We start from the raw sequence: 19,440 nt of genomic DNA on the forward strand, positions 1-19,440 counted from the left end.
TTTAGAAGGTGTTATCCCCCTCCACCCCCCCCCCCCCCGCTCCCCGCCCCCACCCTTCACCCTTTCGGCCCTCCCGGGCCCTCCCCCCTCCCACCACTCACCCGTGGTTAAATAGATAGTGCCACATTCTAAGACTCATGCATCGCCGCCTTCTGCTATTGCACGCAGTGCAGAGAGAGAGAGAGAGAGAGAGGGAAAGAGCTGTGTGTGCGTGCCCCTCCCCCTCCTCCCTTCTCTTCCTCCGGCTCCCGGTCCCTGTGCTCGTCCGGCGCTGCCCTCTCCCAGCCAACCCCGGTCCCAAACCCGTCACTGGTTGTGGACGTCCTCCCTGCGGACAATCTTGTAGATGATCCAGTAGAACATGTTGAAGATGAGGAAGGCCATGGGGAAGCCGATGCGCGATATTTTGTCGATCTTCTTGGCCCTCTGGATGAAGAGTTTGCGCATCTCCTCCGGGGACTTGGATGGCGCGGGAGGCGGGTTGGTGGTGTTGTTGTTGTTGGCGCCTTTGACCGAGATGCCATCCTTGGCCTGCAGACAGGCTGGGCCCATCCCATAGGCAGAGAAGTTGAAGCGGCCCTCTCCGGCCTCATCCTCCTGGAATAGATTCAACATGGGGCTCTACTTAAAATAAGACAGGGGCTGGGCACCCTCCCTGCAAGGCGCTCCCCTGGGGGCCAGGCCACGCCCATCCGGCTCTCCTTGCCTCCCTCACCATTCCAGGTTTCGGAAGGCTTTCTGGCTGGCTGGGAGTCACGCCTTATAGAGGGGCGCCAGGTGTGCCCAAACAGATGCAAACCAGGGGATAGAGATGCGGGAGTCAGACCTGTGCCCGAGGGTCGGTAGGCTCTGCTACCTTCTGGCAGCACACTCTTAGGCCAGTCAGTTTCTTCTGTGAGTCTCATTTTTATCTGTCAGTGGGGGTAAGAGTCATCCCACTACCTCAAAAGACTCTTGACCACCAGAGGTTAGAGGTAAGCACATGCTCTGAATGCTGCTCTGTGAGAAGCTCAGGGGTCAATTTGGAGGGATCCCCTGCTTTGCTTCTGTCCCTCCTTGCCCTCCTCCCCTGCCCCTTCCCCAGTTAGCATCCTCCTGTGTGAGGGGTGGAGGGAGGGGGCCGATGGTCCAGGGGGGGGCAGGGGCCATGGGGGGCCACAGCTTCTTCCTACCTTCGTGTTCCCCTGTCCTTGGTGGTTGTGACCCGGGACACGTCTCTGGACTTGTGTCACGTTATCATTCAAGGCCCTTCCTCATTGGGGCTCCAACTTACCTTCACAGGCTTCTCTCTCTCCCGCACCGTAGGCTTTGCACACCTGCCAGTATGGTTGCGGGTCCCTGTGCCGCCCCGCCCCACCTCCCTGCCCTATGCCTGCTCCCCAGATGCTGCGCCCTCATCCTACTCGTTTCTCCCTCCCCAGCCGTGGCTGTGCTGCCTTGCTGAGAGCCAGGGAGGCCCTACTGCCTGCTTTCTCCCTATGAGCGCCCAGGTGGCACAGGACTCTTGGCTGAGTTCTGGCTCAGTGTGGCTCTGGGGCTGTCTCAGCTCACGTTCCCCTTCCAGACAGCGGGAGCTTCCTGCGGCCACCATCTGGGCTTGTGCTGACTTCCAGCCTGGTCTCCCTACTGCCCCCAGCCGGCGCCTACCCCCAACCCATCTGGGCTCGTATAACACAAACCTTATTGGTCATCTTTTGCCTGGAACTTTTCAATAAGCTGGCACTGGCTTCAGGATAACTAAAAGCCTCACGTGGTGGACGAGGCCTTACAGAATCCTGTCTTCTCCAGTCTCTCACCCTGTGCTACTCCCGACCCGGCATTCTCTGCTCCAGTCGCCCTGGAACATGGCCATGTATTTGAGAGTGCCGTGTGCCCGCTCTGTAACTCCGGGCCCCTGTTCCGGTTGTCCTCTCTGCCTGAGCACCCTCCTCACTCCAGCCCTGCTCCCCACGCCTCTGCCACTGAACTAGTGCTTCCTCAGAGCCTTCCCTGAGCCCAGAGACAGGCTAGGTGCCCTGCTATGTGCTTCATAGGTCCCTGGACATCCCTGCTGCAACTTTATTTTTTTTAATTAATTAATATTTATTTTTATTTTTCTGAAGTGAGAAGCAGGGAGGCAGAGAGACAGACTCCCACATGTGCCCAACCGGATCCACCTGGCATGCCCACCAGGGGGCGATGCTCTGCTTATCTGGGGCATTGCTCCATTGTAGCTGGAGCCATTCTAGAGCCTGAGGCAGAGGCCTGGAGCCATTATCAGCGCCTGGGCCAACTTGGCTCCAACGGAGCCTTGGCTGTGGGAAGGAAAGAGGGAGATCGAGAGAAAGGAGAGGGGGAAGGGTGGAGAAACAGATGGGCGCTTCTCCTGTGTACCCTGACCGGGAATCAAACCTGGGACTTCCACACACCTGGCCAATGCTCTACCACTGAGCTAGCCGGTCAGGGCTTCCCACTGCAACTTTAAAGCTCTTATCACTTTGTATTTCTCGATTGATGTCTGCCTGTCTCATTAGACTGTAAGCTCCGTGAACACAGAGGTAAAAGTCTGTCCTGTCCTTTGACCTCTCAATACTGAGTGGACGTGTGAAGGGTGAGGGTGGCAGGCATTTTGGTAGCGAGCTTACGCAGGGTGGCAGGGCTGCACAGTGCGACAGAGAAAGGTCAACAGAAGTGGCAGGTGTGCCCAGCATATGGTGGGCAGAGGGAGCATGAGCATAGTCCTGGGCATAAGCTCAAACTTAGTGAACGTTTGGTGAGTGTTTACTTGTATATCTTTTTTTAAATTTTTTAAATTTATTTTTATTTTTATTTATTCATTTTAGAGATAAGAGAGAGAGAGAGAGAGAGAGAGAGAGAGAGAGAGAAGAGGGGGAGGAGCAGGAAGCATCAACTCCCATATGTGCCTTGACCAGGCAAGCCCAGGGTTTTGAACCAGCAACCTCAGCGTTCCAGGTTGATGCTTGATCCACTGCGCCACCACCAGTGAGGCTACTTGTATATCTTTACTAGTCCTAGCCTTTTTATTTATTTTTTTAATAAATGGGTTGTAATCTTAGCACCAGCACCAGAAGGATTGGGACATACAAATAAATGCTCAAGAAATCTTTGGCAGGAGGTAGTAGGGTCAGAGGGGATAGATGGTGACGGAAGGCGATGGGACTTGTTATGGTGAACACAGGACAAGATACAGAGGATGCATTATAGAATTGTACCCTGAAACCTATATAATTTTATTCACCAATGCCACCCCAATAAATTCAATTGAAAAAGAAGAAAGAAATCTTTGGCAAATGAATGAATGAATGAATCCAGTCCTACGTCCTCATTGCAGAAGTGGGGGAAGAGGCGTGCAATAGTGACTGACACACTAGTGCTCAATAAGTGTTTGTCAACGAGTGCGGCAACAGTAGAGAGTTTGTGCCAGGGCCAAGGGCAGGAGTTGGAGAAGCTGGCCAAGTTGCTGGACCCTGTACCTAGAAGAAGGGCTGGGTCCGACTCTGTTGCTTGTCATTGTAAACCTGCCCTTGCTGTTTGTGGGGTGGGGTGTTGGAAGAGGTTTTCCCTGGCCTCTAGTTATGTAGGGGGAAGCACCTAATTAACTTCCTAGACAATTTTGGGTGAATTACTCTCTGCCTCATCTGCTAAAGGTGGGAGTGGAAGGGGTGAAGGCCCCCATCTGTTAGATGACTTATCAATTTCACCTTGTATCCGGGAGAAGGGAAATTCTCTGGACACTGCTGAACTAAGGCTTGTCATTCCTGTTCTGCCCAGCAGATGGCAGGAAATGAATGCCGAGCTGTATTGGAGCCAGCTGGGCCCTCAGAAACTCAGGTGTAGTTAGTTCGTTCCACTCGACTCACTGGGTCGGGGCTGTAAAATCCCCTCTGCACATTTCATGCTCAAGGGAGGTTTCTGCAGCCCCACCAAACGGGCTAACTCCAAAGGAGGCTCTTTATGGTAAGTCCAACCCTGCGTCCTTGGCGTTTCTGACCTTTGCGCCAAGTTCAGAACTCTTAGGAACAAGGTACTAATCGAAATCCACGCAAGGGTCCGGGCAGGAGAAGTGTGAGTAATGACATGAGCTGGGCTGAAAAATCTCCCAAGTTAGAAGAGACTGTGGTAAACTGGAGAATGCTTTCTCTACCCCAAGGCATCCCCAGCGCACCATACTCGTGGGATGTGCGAGCAGTGGGTCTAGAGGCTGTGATTTTTTTGAGTGATGTTAGAAGTGTGATTTTTTAAAAAATGCTGGCCCCTTATTCCAGATTTTTAAGACACTGCTGGTGAAATTAAAGATATTTACATGTTGAATTTGACCTCTGGTTACTAGTTGTTGATCTCCGCCTTAGGGTAAATCTTAGTTCTTGTTTAAGAACCAGTAAATGCGGGACTATTTTTATCTGTGTCTAATGCTGTATGGCTGGTGTATGGCTGGTGTTGTGAGGAGAGCTCGAGAGTGCTTGAGCGCCTCCTCGCTGGGGAGGCGTGGACGGTGCTCTCTGAGAGCGTTTCCAGCACTCACAAGCCGTGAGGGAGCAAGCGGGAACCGCGCAGGTGAAGCTGATGGACTCTGGGTAGTAGCCTTAGCCACGCTCCAGCTGGCCAGACAGCGCGTCTGGTTTCCTCTAGTGTGTAAAAATAGCAGGGACTTGGCGAGGGTGGCGGCAGCCTTTGAATGGACTATAGGCCCACCATGTTACACATCTGCAGGGGGCTCCGTTCCTATTTTAGTCTATACAAATAGCGCCCCCTGGAGTTGTGCAGTGCATACTCTAGTAGTCTTACCCAATAAGTGTCTGTCTCTTCAAAAAAACAGAACAAAACGTAGTAACCACCTTTTAGCAGAAAGCCACTAGCCCACAGGGAAAGAAGCAAAAATAAAAAGTAAATCCCAGAGATAGTTGTATTTGGTCAGTTTCTTACTTGGATTATTTTAAGAGTCAGAGGCTGGGTATCCAATGGACCCGTAATGAAGGACTAAAACCACAAGGCTTTGAACAAGCCCATTCTGGCTTGCTGCACCCAAGATAGTTTTCTCTTTCAGTGCGGGTTATATCTTAACTCCCATGGACATCTTGTCTCGGAATATCTGCCTCCTGCTGATGGTAAAGTGTGAGAAGTTGATCGAATCAGATGGCTCATGTTTAAGAAACGTACAGATGGAAATGTATGCCTATGCAATCACTTTCATCCCTGGCACTTAAGGGCGAAACTTAAAGCTATTTGGCATCTGATTTAATCCTCACCCCTACCCCGTGCCCCACCCCATTCCCGTTTTAGTCCGTGTTACAGAGGGAAACACTGGGCCCAGCAAGAGGATACCTTGAAGTCCCACACCAAAGACAGCGAAAGGGGCAGAGTCCTTTGTCATAGAGCGTCCTTTGGCGCAGCTCAGTGTTTAGCTATTTTTAATAGGTCGGTCGAACGCTTGTGGGGCCTTGGTGTGCAGCCGGTGTGTGGAGTGGCCTGATAGGTCACAGTGTTTGCGTTCTTGGTTGTCCTAATCTGTGTCTGCAAAAACTTCCAGGCAGGCTCTCTGTCTTTGTTCGTTAGTGTGTTTCTTCCTTTGTCTATTTGCTCGACAAATGCTTATTACATGTTCACTATGTATCAGGCATTGTGTTAGGTACTAGAGCATTAAACAGCCACATCATTGACTGTGATTACAAACCATACAGAAGGAAAGAAACTGGGTTTAACCAGAACATGGCCTTTGCTAGCACACACAGCTTCCTTGTGCAGATCTGAGAAAGGCAAGACTCTCCTGGGCATGTGGACTGGAATCCTTTCCTCTGGCTGATACGGTCCACACTGCGGTGTGACTTAGAGAAGAATGCCTCTTTGGGGAGGGGCCCTTGTGGCTACAACCCGCCCACCTGTACTGGATAGCCTTGTGAGAGAGCTAGTTACAGACCAGGTGTGCGGCCAGTTTGCTCCCGCAGGCTGCACGCTCCCCAGTGGCATTGGCTGGTTGGAACACAGCCTCTGAGCTCACTGTGGTTGGTGACTTTTCAGTGAGGATCCTGCCAAATACTCCTTTTTGATCCCTCCGTGAGAGAATCACTCTGGGGAGGATTGTGCTTGATGCTGCTTTCTTGGAATGTGGACATTTTACTCTGAGATCTCAGCTCTGGTGGCGCAGTGCCCTCCGGAACCAGCCCGCTGACGTCACGCAGCCTTGCAGACAACCCCAACAGCATCTCCGCCTGCTATGCGTCAGGAGTTTAGCTAGTTATGACCTTGGGCCTTTCAGCATTTGCTCTCCATCAGTTCTGTCTTCACTTGTAACCTGATGATTTCGGCAGTCTTATTACGGTCGAAAGAGTGACCACCCACAGACCTGGTCCATGGAGTATTTATGGGAGAGGAAGCTAGGGCGTCTTCGACTTTAGTTCCTATGTCATGCCTGCCTTACCCACTGAGAAGGATGGTCCAGTGAAACAAGCGTCACAGGACAAGGCCGCCTGGGGCTCTCCCGTGTCCCACCAGCTGTCCCTCCTTAGGCAGGGATCCAGAGGCCTACCTTGTGATGTCTCCGCTTCCTCCTGAATCGGAGCAGCTCTTTGTGCTGCCGAGACACAAAGTTGACAGCGGCGTACTCGAGCAAGGCGGAGAACACGAAGAGCAGGCACACGGCCATCCAAATGTCGATGGCTTTCACATAGGACACCTGCGGGGGGCGGGGGGAGGACACAGGGACGTGAGGGCGAGGAGAGTGAAGTACCAGGTGTGGGGGAAGGTTCTCTGCTTCTCAGTTGCTCCCCTCGTCCCCCACTGCTGCCCCCTCCACCCAGGGATGTGCGGGGGGAGGGTGCAGAGGAAAACAGGAGAAATCCAGAAGAGGACTGGACAGAAAGAAGATTGGGGAAAACAGAATATGGGGCCCAGAGAGGAGGGCGGGGGACCCACACTGTCATTTGTGGAACAGAGGTTGTGTTTAGTCTAAGGGTGATCAGAACAGGATGCTGAGCCTAATGTCAAAGTGGAGCAGGTCAGTGAAAATTGTGGCGTAAGATCTTCAGAAACACTCTCCATAAAAGCAGCAAGAGAACCAGCAAAAATGGTCAGGATCAACTTTTTGTTTTTCAGAACTCTGGTAATTAGCCAAAGACCACCAGCAATCCTGTGAGCATTTATTTATGTAAGAAAGACAGCTGGATCTCAGTAAGAAGAGCAAGCTTTGTAGTATGTTAAAAAGACAGCTAATTGAGATGTGACTCACCTATCATACAATTCACACAGGGTGTACAACTCAGTGATTTTGTGCATTCACAGGAAGCGTGCAACCATCACCACAGTCAATACCACCTCAAATAATCCTAGTAACTTTTAGCTGTCAGCCCGTTATGGCCCCAGTTTCCCTACCCCCAGTACTGAGCAACTAGTAATCTACTTCCCGTCTCTCTAGATGTCCCTGTTCTGGACATTTCATATAAATGGAATAATAAATGTGTGGACATTTGTGAATGGTTTCTTTCACTTAGCACAGTATTTGCAAGGTTCATCCATACTGTAGCTTGCATCAGTATTTCATTTTCATTCTTTCTTTATTTTTTTAAGTGCTTATTTTGTTGATTTGAGAGAGTGAGAGACAGGAACATCAGTCTGTTTCTGTATGTTCCCTGACTGGGAATTGAACCAGCAACCTCTGTGCTTTCGGACAATGCTCTAACCAACTGAGCTATCCGGCCAGGGCAGAATTTCGGTTTTTTAATGGTCGAATACTATTCCGTTGTAGGGATATACCACATTTTGTTGATCCAGTCATTGGTTGATGGGCATTTGGGTTGTTTCTACCTTTTTGCTTATATGCACAATACTGCTGTAAACATCTGTGTGCAAGTTTTTGCCTGAACATATGCTTTAACTTCCCTTGGGGCTTTGTGGTATTTTAAATCACCCTATTTCTGTCCACCCTCCCTGAGCTCAGCCTTGAAAACCAGCGGCTTGCAAGCACAGTGACAACGGTCCCTTGGCAGCCACTGATGGGGCAGAAAAGTCTGGAGCTTCAAAGCCCCCTTCCCAGAGAATTGTCATTATTTGACCGAACTTGCGATTCACCGAAAGACCCCACTCACAAGGCTGTCTTCACTTCATCTGACTTGTGGCTGGCACAGTGTCAACAGCCTTTTCTCAGGGGGCATTTTCTGAGAACAAAACAGTTGTTGCACGTCAGGTCAGCCTGAGGCAGTTGGTAACAGTGGAGGCAAACAATACCTTGATCAAAAAACATAAAAGAAAAAGCTGGGGGGAGTGTCCATAGGGGGCTGACATATTTCTGGAGATCTGTGTGCATGTGTAGGCCTGCGCAGGCCCAGGGAAGACCTGAGAAGGCCCTCAGTGCCCAGCTCTGGCTACCTTGATGTGCTCAGCAAGCAGGACGTGAAGGCCAAGGAAAGTTATAAACTGCCCAGCCGAGGGTTGAAGTTGTATCCTAACACAGCCTCTAAGCCAAGGCTGGGAGATTTATAGGTTCAAGACATTTAAGAAAACTTCTGTTTAATTTTTAACTAAGCGGCAAACGAACTGAGCAAAGACTTCAAGTGTCTCTGCTCACACAGCTAGCAATACAAATGTCCTGACACAACAAAGAATATACAAACATTCCAGAATGAGTTTAGAAAAGTTACTGGACAGACAAGAACAGCAACGACAAATCACGAGGGAAGAGAATCTGATTTGCAGAGATGCCACGTTAAGTTTTGTAAATTGTGCAATTTCATAAAAAAAAATTTAGATATGCAAAGAAACAAGAAATTAATGGGCCTTGTGATGGGTTGAATGTTTGTGCCTGCCCCCCATTCATATATTGAAATCCCAATTCCAATATGATGGTATTTGAAGGTGGGGCTTTCAGAGGTAATTTTGTCATGGAAATTGGAGCCCTCTTGCATGGAAGTTGTGCCCTTTGTAAGAATAGGCTGTAATGCTAGCTAGGTTTTTTTCCATGTCAGGACACAATAATAAGTCAGCAGTTTGCACCTGGAAGAGGGGCCTCACTAGAACCTGCCCATGGCTCCTGATCTCGGACTCCCAGCCTTCAGAACTGTGAGAAAGAACTTAGGACGTTTATGAGCCGCCTGGTCTGTGTCACTTTGTTATAGCAGCATGGACTCACTAAGACTGGCCCACTCCTAGGAAGAAAATCAGTCAAAAGAAGCTGCCCCTGAGGAAATCCACATTTTCAGACTCAATAAAGACTTTAAATCAGTTATTTGAAATATATTTAAAGAACTAAAGGAAACCATGTCTAAACAACTAAAGAAAACATTGATTTGTTGCTCCACTTATTTATGCATTCATTGGTTAGTTCTTGTCTGTGCCCTGACCGGGGATAAGACCTGCAACCTTGGGGTATTGGAACGATGCTCTAACCACCTGAGCTACTGGGTCAGGGCTTCATTGTAATCCTTATTCTCTCTCTCTCTCTTTTTTTAGTGACAGAGAAAGAGACAGGAGAGACAAAGAGAGGGACAGACAGAAAGGAAGAAAGATGAGAAACATCAATTCTTCATTGTGGCACCTTAGTTGTTCATTGACTGCTTTTTCATATGTGCCTTGACTGGGGGGCTACAGCAGACTGAATGACACCTTGCTCAAGCCAGCGACCTTGGGCCCAAGCTAGTGACCTTGGGCTTCAAGCCAGCAATCATGGGGTCATGTCTATGATCCCACGCTCAAGCCAGCGACCCCACGCTCAAACTGATGAGCCCGTGCTCAAGCCGGATGAACCCACACTCAAGCTGCTGACCTCAAAGTTTTAAACCTGGGTCCTCTGCCTCCCAGTTCGATGCTCTATCCACTGCGCCACTGCCTGGTCAGGCTGTAATTCTTATTCTTTATCGGCATTATGTCTTAGCTTTTAAATGCTTGAGCAAAAATTGCATCTCTATACCTACTTACTCACCTACTTGTCTGTCTATATAGAGAGAAAGTAAATGAGGCAAAATGATAACAACTGGAATTCACGTGAAGGGTATTATGATGTTCATTTTGTATTATTTCATTTTTTTTTATCAGGACGTTAAATGTGGCATTAATTGGACATTGTGCAACATGTTGCATTTAGCAAAAAGGCTGGAGAGAACAGAGCATGGTGTCTGGCATTAATGGCAGAGTGGAAGGATGCATCCAGGGTTGAGTGGTTCAAACAGAGTGTGTCTCCAGGAACACAGGGCATGTAGGAGACAGCAGTGCCTAGCATTATTAGAAGAGAGCACGGCCTAAGGAGGCATCCAGCATTCACAGCGAAGGGAGCAGAATGATGGATCTTAAGTATGGTGAACGGAGGGGTATATGGTGTCTGGCATTCATAGTAAATGATGCAGAATGTTCTGTTTGACGTTGGAAGTGAATTGAGCAGAAGGTGAGGTCTTGTGCTAACCATGAAAGGAGCAGAATGGTGCACTTATGGTGAGGGTGACTGGAGGAGGAGAGTCTGCTGTCAGTAAGGAGTGAAGTGGAAGGCTGTGGCTGGTATTAGAAGAGTGGAACAGAATGTTGTGTCTAGCGTGGAATGAATGAAGCAGAATGTGTATCTGTTGTTACCAGTAAGCAGAGTGCAATGTGTCTGGGGTTCATAGTGAATGGAGCAGCATATGGTTCAGGAGTTAGTAGGGAGTATAGCAGAATGTGGTGTTTAACTTTAGAAATATAAGAATTGGATTGCATCTGTGCAGAAAAGGGTTAACATAACAGGCACCAGGTCGCTATCTCATAAAGAACCTGCTTGCAAGGCTGGCCCTTAGAGGACATCTGGGCACTTGGATTTGGGGGGGGGGGTTCCCACTTTCCCTAACTGATAAGGGTGTCTAGAGTGCTTGTACAAACAATATAGTTTATGCTAAACATCCGCTTTCCTTCTAGGAGTCTGGAATTTTGGTATTTGCTTAGCACCCAGTGCCCAGTGAAACCTTCGATACTGAGTCTCAAATGAACCGCAGAAAAATTTCTCTTCTTGTCTCTCTGGGCAGAGACATCTCACACTTGTGCTGCCTTCTGTGGCTGGGGTAAGAGGAGTCTATGTGATCCCTCATGGGAGGGAGGGAGAGAAAGAGGGAGGGAGAAAGGGAGAAACAGAGGGAGGGAGGGAGGGAGGGAGGGAGAGAGTAAGGGAGCCTGCCCCTGCGTTCCTGCAGACTCTCCATGTGTCTTTTCCCCTCACCATCTTGCTGTGTATCCTGACTACGTCACTGTAAGAAGCCTCAGCCTTGAGTACCACTGGATGCTGAGTCTGTGAGTCCTAGCAAATCTCTGAACACGGGGGTGGTCTTGGAGATCCCCAACAGCAAGTATCAACCATGAATGGCGAATGGAGTGACGTGTACTCAGCACTAAAAGTGAAGGAAGAAGTTGGATGTTAGTAGCATATGGAGCAGAGTGAGTGTCTCATGTTGGTAGAGAATGGAGCAAACATGTCTGGCGACTGTGTTAAGCATAATGTTGCTTTCTCTTCTCTCTTTTTTATTTCTTTTTCTTTTTTTGTGCATTTGTATTGAACACAATGTTAAATCTGGAGGAAAGGTTTTGGCAGATCAGAATGCGGGCCCCGCCAAGCACAGTAGATGAGATAGTGACTAATTCCTTGCGCTGCCCTGGTCTCAGACAGGCAGGGGAGGTGCGTGTCCCCCGGACCCGTCCAGGCACTCCGCGCTCTTGGGCAGCGGGACCCACCTTGGGCAGAGATGCTCGGGAGCCAGAGCTCTGGGTGGTCATGGTGAGCACGGTGGTGATGCCCAGGCCCACGCGGGCCGGCGCGGCGTCCATGTTGATCCAGAAGGAGATCCACGAGAGGATGACGATGAGCAGGCTGGGGATGTACATCTGGATCAGGTAGTAGCCCATCTGTCGCTCCAGGTGGAACCGGGCCTCGATGCAGGTGAATTTACCTGCCAGGAGTTAGAGCGAGAAGGCAAAGTAGCCTAGTGGATGAGATCAAGACTTTGAGGTCCGAACAGTTCCGTCTACGGTAATTCGGGGATAGTGATGATGATGATGGTGATGACGATGAGGATGGTGAGGATGGTACCCACCTCGCGTGTTTACTCATGGGGACGTGATGAGAGAATGAGATGGTGCCTACAGAGAACTTAGCGCAGTCCTCACGCATCATTATGTGCTCAGCAATGTCTGTTGCATCCTCCTCATCCTCACTATTTTGTTGCCAAGAGTGGGCCTAAGTGGACCATTCTCTTTCCTGCTTCCAGTTTTCTTCCCAAAACATGGGACTTGATCCTGTTACTTCCCTCTGTAAAACCTCCGTTTCCTTCTCTGCTCATACAAGAAGGTCCCCATTACCTGCAGGGAAAGGTCACACTCTTGAGTCCGCCTGTTTTCCCACTCCACTTCCCTCCTTCCTTTACCTTAATCGTGACTGTGACCGGACCGCCCACACGCATCCCCTGCCTCGAGCATGTCTGCACAGCGGGTCCTGCTAATCCCTCTGCCGGGAGCATCCTTATTCCTCCTCGCAACCAGCCGAACCGACCCCCTGCTCCTCCACGGAGTCTCAGTGGGAGGTCTCCCCCAGCAGAACCCTCTTTCTCCTGAGTTCCTTCAGCCCCGCGGGAGAGCGCGAGCTCAGCCGTGGGGGTTCCTTACTCCTCTCCCGCTCAGTCGTGGGGGTTCCCTACTCCTCTCCCGCTCAGTCGTGGTGGTTCCCTACTCCTCTCTCGGAGCCGTGGTGGTTCCCTACTCCTCTCTCGCTCAGTCGCTCAGTCGTGGTGGTTCCCTACTCCTCTCTCAGAGCCGTGGGGGTTCCTTACTCCTCTCTCGCTCAGTCGTGGTGGTTCCCTACTCCTCTCTCAGAGCCGTGGGGGTTCCTTACTCCTCTCTCGCTCAGTCGTGGTGGTTCCCTACTCCTCTCTCACTCAGTCGTGGTGGTTCCCTACTCCTCTCTCACTCAGTCGTGGTGGTTCCCTACTCCTCTCTCGGAGCCGTGGGGGTTCCCTACTCCTCTCTCGGAGCCGTGGGGGTTCCCTACTCCTCTCTCGGAGCCGTGGGGGTTCCCTACTCCTCTCTCGCTCAGTCGTGGTGGTTCCCTACTCCTCTCTCGGAGCCGTGGTGGTTCCCTACTCCTCTCTCAGAGCCGTGGGGGTTCCCTACTCCTCTCTCACTCAGTCGTGGTGGTTCCCTACTCCTCTCTCGGAGCCGTGGGGGTTCCCTACTCCTCTCTCGCTCAGTCGTGGTGGTTCCCTACTCCTCTCTCGGAGCCGTGGGGGTTCCCTACTCCTCTCTCGGAGCCGTGGTGGTTCCCTACTCCTCTCTCGCTCAGTCGTGGTGGTTCCCTACTCCTCTCCCGCTCAGTCGTGGTGGTTCCCTACTCCTCTCTCAGAGCCGTGGGGGTTCCCTACTCCTCTCTCAGAGCCGTGGGGGTTCCCTACTCCTCTCTCACTCAGTCGTGGTGGTTCCCTACTCCTCTCTCACTCAGTCGTGGGGGTTCCCTACTCCTCTCTCACTCAGTCATGGTGGTTCCTTACTCCTCTCTCGCTCAGTCGTGGTGGTTCCCTACTCCTCTCTCGCTCAGTCGTGGTGGTTCCTTACTCCTCTCTCGGAGCCGTGGGGGTTCCCTACTCCTCTCTCGCTCAGTCGTGGTGGTTCCCTACTCCTCTCTCACTCAGTCGTGGTGGTTCCCTACTCCTCTCTCGGAGCCCGCAGTCCAGTGGGCCTTTTCCGACTTCGCTCTGCACTGATCTCCGGTTCCGCCATCAGCTCCCTCCTGCTGAGGTCTGACGTGAGCATTCTCTGTGCCTTGGCCCTGGCAGGAATGCCAGGCCCTCTGTGACAGAGACAGCTAGCTGTCCCCCCTTAGCAGCTCTTCCTTCTGCCTGGAATGAAGACTGTACCCCCAGCTTTCTTTGTAATGACGTGTGGCCCGAGCTTAGTTATTTGCCCCGGGACTCACAGGAAGGAGGTGTCGGAGCCACTCCTTGGTATCAAAGGATATTCTCTTAGGCACTAGCAGTAAGCACAGAGCTATGTCCGTAGTGAGTACCTCAGCAGATCCGTTGAGGCGATGATGGAATGAATGGCTGGAATGACCGCGGGCCCTGCTCGAGGGCTGGGGTCGGGGGCGGCGGCCCGGGCTCCTACCTGTGTTGTAATGCTTGGTGCAGTATCGCAAGTCCTTCTCCTCCTTCAGGATAAACTGGGGCAGCGTGAGCCCGTCGGCCACCTGCACGGCTCCCTGCTCCTGCCACTCAAAGATGAGGTCATTCATGGTATATCCAACTGGGATGGGATCAGAAGAAGGGGCAGTCACCACCCAGAGACACGTACAACGAGGCGTGTCAGGGTTGGTTAGGGTTAGAGACAGAGAGGCATCAGACACGTGAGGGAACTCGTGAGACCATGTTGCTCCCCCTCCACCACGAAGGAGGTTACAACTGGTTTCTTTGTTTACATGTACCTCACAGCCCTCTCCCTCTCTTCCTACCTCTCCCAGCGTCCTGCCTGAGCTCGTCCTGTGCCCCCTTCCCCTCTCCTCCACGGTCAAGTCCAGCTGCCTCTGCTCTTTGTGCCCCTACCGTCCTGGCAGGCTCACTCTTTTGTTCTCAGCAGACTTGCCTTGTGGGCACGACTCTAGGGTAGGCTGTCGTGGTGGGGTACCATGTGGGGGCCAAAGTGGGATGTGGTGACTCAAGAGACCAATCAGATTCTCTGAGCAGGACTCTGACTCCTGAGGGAAGTCACAAAGGTGCAGCGGAGTTGGCTGGTTTCCCTCAGCCGAGGTGCGCCAAGGGGAAGGCCCATTGCTTCTTGCTGCCTGCATGCTCCGCCCTGGGTTCTGTAGTTCAGATTTCTCCTGCTAGTCCACGAGGGACCTCCACATCCTTCCATTTGGTTATATTTTTAAAATTAGTCAGTTGGCTCAGTGGTAGAGTACCGACTGAAGTCCCAGGTTTGATTCCTGGTCAGGAGAAATGACCACCTGCTTCTCCTCCCCTCTCCCTCCCCCTTCTCTCTCTCTCCTTTCTTCCCCTCCTACAGCCATGGCTCAATTGATTTGAGTGCATTGGCCCTGGGCACTAAGGATGGCTCTGTGGAGCCTTCACCCTAGGCGCTAAAAATAGTTCAGCTGTGAGCATCATCCCTAGATGGGTAGAGCATCAGCCCCAGATGGGTGTTGCAAGGAGGTTCCCAGTTGAGGCACATGCAGGAGTCTGTCTCTAACTCCCCTTCTCTCACTTAAATAAAAAAAAAAATTAAAAACATTTTAAAAAATTAGATTGCTTGCTGGCTTTACAATCAAAGGATCCAGCTACCTACCTGATCTGTTAAAATCCTGGTTCTCTTGATCTCCATAAAGCCTTCTCCCAATATTGTCTCTCCTTCTCAATCAGAGAAAAGCCCTCTTTCTGCCATGGGACCACCCTGTCTTGTGCTTCTAGTAGCACACTTACCGCTTGTTTCCCTGTGTTAGCCAGGCCTCCACCTCCTCTGCTGGAGCAAGCATTCCGGCAAGCTCAGGACCAGGACTTATTCAAGCTATCCTCCCTCATTGCTGGCGAGCATGCTCACAAGGGACAGGGAACAGTGCCTGTCGGAGAAGGCTGCTGGCTCCAGAGCTGGGCTTCTGTCAGATAGCCCGAGGGAGTTGTGGTTCTAAGGCGCTTTCTAAGAGCCACGCCCCTCATCTGGTCTTTTGAGCTATTACAGAAATCTCCTGGGGTCCAGCAGTTGGGAGCAGCCATGTGGGAATTTCTGCCCGTCCCATAGGGATAGGGGAGTCTGGTTCTTTCTAGAGGCCTCATGTAAGGGACTCACAGCTTTCCAGTTGCATGATACATGTCTGGACGTCCATGGGGAAATTCTTCAAGTCCATGGGGCAGGCCAATGTCAGGGTGATTCTGGGAAGAGAAGGGAGTAGAATGAGGCTGGGTCCACAGACCCGGGAAGCTGCCCCTTCATTCTAGTTACTATTGGTGAACAAGGAGAGGTCAAAGGGCCAAGGAGGTCAGGGAACTAGTGTTTTTTGAATAACACATGTATATTTCCACACTTCAGATATGTGAATGGAGGCTCAGAGAGATAAAGAAGGTCGCTGAAGGTCACACAGAGTCTGGTGTGCTTCTTTGGAGTCTGGCTGGCTTTTTAGCAAGGTGCCTAAAGACCTGGAGGCCAGCGGCTGCCCGCCATGCCCGCCATGCCCGCCATGCGTGCTCATCTGCAGAGAACCAGGTAGGGGCAGAGCCTGGGTTTTCAGCTGAGCAGCACCGGACTTGGGCATTCCCAGGTGCACTGGCAGCAGGTGCTGTGGACGTGGTTCTGGGCTGCCTCCCTTCATACCCTAGGCTCATCAAAAGTTATTTCAAAAGGTCTCCCGCCTTCTGGGTGTCCAAACACAGCTGTCTCACATCTGTGGGCTCCCGCTGGCGTCAGCTGGGAGGCAGTAAGCAGCCCAGGCTCCTGGGCTGGTTGTTTATTTTGGGTAGTCCCACTCCTGCGGAGGGCTGCAACCTCAGATCCAGAGCAAGTGCCCTTAACAGAACCTGAGGTCTGCGGCACTGGCTGGGACACAAGGCTTCAGCTTGAAAGGCTTTGCCAACATCTGAGCACCTGCTGCAGGGAGTGGAGAGGAAAGGCCCCGGAGCCTTAGATCATCAGGCCTAGTCCCTCACTGGACAAGTGAGAAAACTGAGGTGCAGAGAAGGCTGGTGGGGACTCGGGTAAGGTGACACAGTGCGCTGATGGCTCAGGCAGGGTAGAAAACCCCGTCTCCCAGCCTTGGGGTGCTGGGCTCATGTGTTGGCCCACGGGCTGTCCAGCACTGCTGTCCTGCAAGGCACCCACTTGGTGGCGATCTAGTGGCACTGAGTGCGGGCACCTTGGCTGCACACGGTGAGGCACCAAGTTCTGTGTGAACCTCCACCGTTCACCTCACTCCCACAGCTCTGGACGTGGGTCCCTTTACACACAAAGTAGAAGCAAGAGTGGGGAGAAAGGGAAGAGAAAGGGCAAGGCAGGGAAGATGAGGGAGAAGAAGGGTAGGGGAGACGGAGGGAGAGAGTGAAGGCAGTTGATTTCTGACAATAAAAGATCCAAATGGAGCAGCTGTCACTCTGGGTTAATTTCCTGAAGTTTGAATGACCTTGGGAATATCACTTTCTGCTGATCTGTCGTTCTGCCAGGGTGCACTGGGGCTTAGCATCCCAGAGCTAGGAAACTAGTCTGGCAGCAGCAAAATCCAAGCAGGGCGAGCTCGCCCCCAGCGCCAGGCAGCCACGGCCTGGGCGGCCATTCCCTGAGCCCACTACCCTTCTGGTTTGGATGTGCACGGAGCGGGGAGAATTCCCAGGTGAGGCAGGGGCACCGGCCTCGGGCTCCTCCCAGCCTGCCTCTCTGTGGTGCCTCCTTTCCCTGCTGAGACTTCTGCGTCCCCTCTGCCACCTCGTCTGCTCTTCAGTCACCTCTGAGGCTTAGGACCTGCCACGGGAACTTTGGTTAAGTTACTTAAACTTTCAGATCCCCACTTGTCTAATCTGTAAAATAGGCATAATAAAACCTACTTCATGGGGTTGTTAGGAGGAGTAGAGATCGTCTGTGTAAAGTACACCGCCTGCCAAGTACATTCTCAGTGAGCGGCACATGTGTAAGAACCACATGGACATTGGTCATTTTCTTTGTGCCTCGGGGAAGAAGACGGGGAGTTAGGTGGGCAGGGGCAGCCATAATGTGGATCTGCGGGAGCCGGGGAGGGGGACCCAGCTTCCTAGACTCAGTGCAAGGTCTGGGCGGTGGGGAGTGTTTCCAGAAGGGATGGTTGATACTTGTGAGCAGTATCATTCATGACAGGCCCATTTATGGCGAAGTTGCTAGACTTTCTCAAGTTTTGTGCCTTTGCTTCTACTGTTTTTTTTAAAAAAAATTGTGGTAAGAGCATCTAAGGTGAGATGAGCCCTCTTGGCGGATATCGGCGTGTGCAGTGCAGTGCTGCCCCCTGCAGGCACCGTCTGTGCACAGCTCTCAAGAACGCACTCGTCCTGCGACGCTGCGTGCTCCTGCTAGTGCTCATCGCCTCAGACTCCTCCTTTCCCTCTTGTTCTACTGAAATTCTAGGTGAGCTCAGGGGCCTGACTTTAACCCTCCTTCTCCCAGATGTGTCCTGATCTCCTGGTTAGGACAAGCCACTTGCCCCTAGGACTTCCCATGGTATTTTATCCTCACTTGCTGGGTGTAAGTTACAGAGCTATGTCTGCCTATCTGGCAAAGGTGTCAGGCTACCAGGGCCCATTCACCTCTGTTTGACGCCCCCCCCCTTCCTTAATGCCTGCTCCCAGAAGGCAATGGGGCAAGGCACTCTCTGAGGATGGAGGGGACCGGCCTCTGTGGGACTCACCTGATGCTGTAGAGGACATTCCCGTTCCGGGAGATCCTCAGCAGTTTGTTGTCCGTGGTGATCTCATGGAAGTGGGCCCCCTTCTCGTTGGCGAAGAACAGGTCGGGTTTCCAGATGGAGTCCAACATGGATGGGTCCAGGTCCAGAGAGTCATCTGGATATTCGTTGTAGGCCAGCCGGGGGTCGTTCCACTGCTGCCGCAGGAAGATGTTGACCCTGTAGTCCTGCGGCCAGGAGATAAGAGGTGGGGTCGGGGTTAGGCCCTGGGCTGTCAACCCTCGGGGGCCCAGGGGCCTTCTGCCAGGGCCACAAAGCCCCCCTGGGGGATATTATTGAAGTGTGGTCGCAGCTTATGTGGGACTAAGACATAAAGATCTGTGGATCGAGTAAAAGCCATTGGAGTCATAACTGCCCCAGAACATTCTCTAGCTGCCCCACTGAGTATATTCCACTCTGAACTGAGCGTTTAAATGTTATTCTTTCCTTTGAGAAGTTAAAGAAATGAAAAGTTCAGGCTGATGTAATAAACACCTGTTTTCATCCTATTAACATTTTTTTTTTGTATTTTTCCGAAGTTAGAAGCAGGGAGGTAGTCAGACAGACTCCTGCATGTGCCCAACTGGGATCTACCTGGCATGACCACTAGGGGGCAATGCTCTGCCCATCTGGGGCATTGCTCCATTGCAACCGGAGCCATTCTAGCACCTGAGGCTGAGGCCATGGAGCTGTCCTCAGCGCCCAGGCCAACTCTGCTCCAATAGAGCCTTGGCTGCGGGAGGGGAAGAGAGAGACAGAGAGGAAGGAGAGGGCGAAGGGTGGAGAAGCAGATGGGCACTTCTCCTGTGTACCTGACTGGTAATAGAACCCAGGACTTCCACACGCCGGACTGACACTCTACAGCTGAACCAACTGGCCAGGATTGACATTGTTTTCTTTTTAATTTTTTAAAAATTTATTTATTCATTTTAGAGAGAAAAGAGAGAGAGAGAGAGAGAGAGAGAGAGAGAGGTGGGAGGAGCAGGAAGCATCATCTCCCATATGTGCCTTGACCAGACAAGTGCAGGGTTTTGAACCGGCGACCTCAGCGTTCCAGGTCGACGCTT

At 51.7% G+C, this 19,440-nt stretch overlaps 1 protein-coding gene across 2 annotated transcripts in view; it reads right to left on the minus strand.

Moving 5' to 3' along the window:
• Positions 1-234: 234 nt before the first annotated feature.
• GLRA1 (glycine receptor alpha 1) overlaps positions 235-19,440 on the minus strand; it is a 76,013-nt gene continuing 56,807 nt past the window's right edge. The window contains exons 4-9 of one of the 2 annotated variants that reach the window (XM_066341738.1): positions 18,338-18,561; positions 15,766-15,848; positions 14,092-14,229; positions 11,674-11,888; positions 6,524-6,670; positions 235-597 (exon numbers count right to left, since the gene is read on the minus strand). In XM_066341738.1, the coding sequence (XP_066197835.1) occupies positions 307-597; positions 6,524-6,670; positions 11,674-11,888; positions 14,092-14,229; positions 15,766-15,848; positions 18,338-18,561 (1,098 nt within the window). In that variant the 3' untranslated portion in view covers positions 235-306. Of the gene's footprint in view, positions 622-6,523; positions 6,671-11,673; positions 11,889-14,091; positions 14,230-15,765; positions 15,849-18,337; positions 18,562-19,440 lie in introns of both variants that reach the window. The other variant, XM_066341737.1, reaches the window with a different exon arrangement.

This window comes from Saccopteryx leptura, chromosome 6 (genome assembly GCF_036850995.1).
Source record: "Saccopteryx leptura isolate mSacLep1 chromosome 6, mSacLep1_pri_phased_curated, whole genome shotgun sequence".
Lineage (NCBI taxonomy): Eukaryota > Metazoa > Chordata > Mammalia > Chiroptera > Emballonuridae > Saccopteryx > Saccopteryx leptura.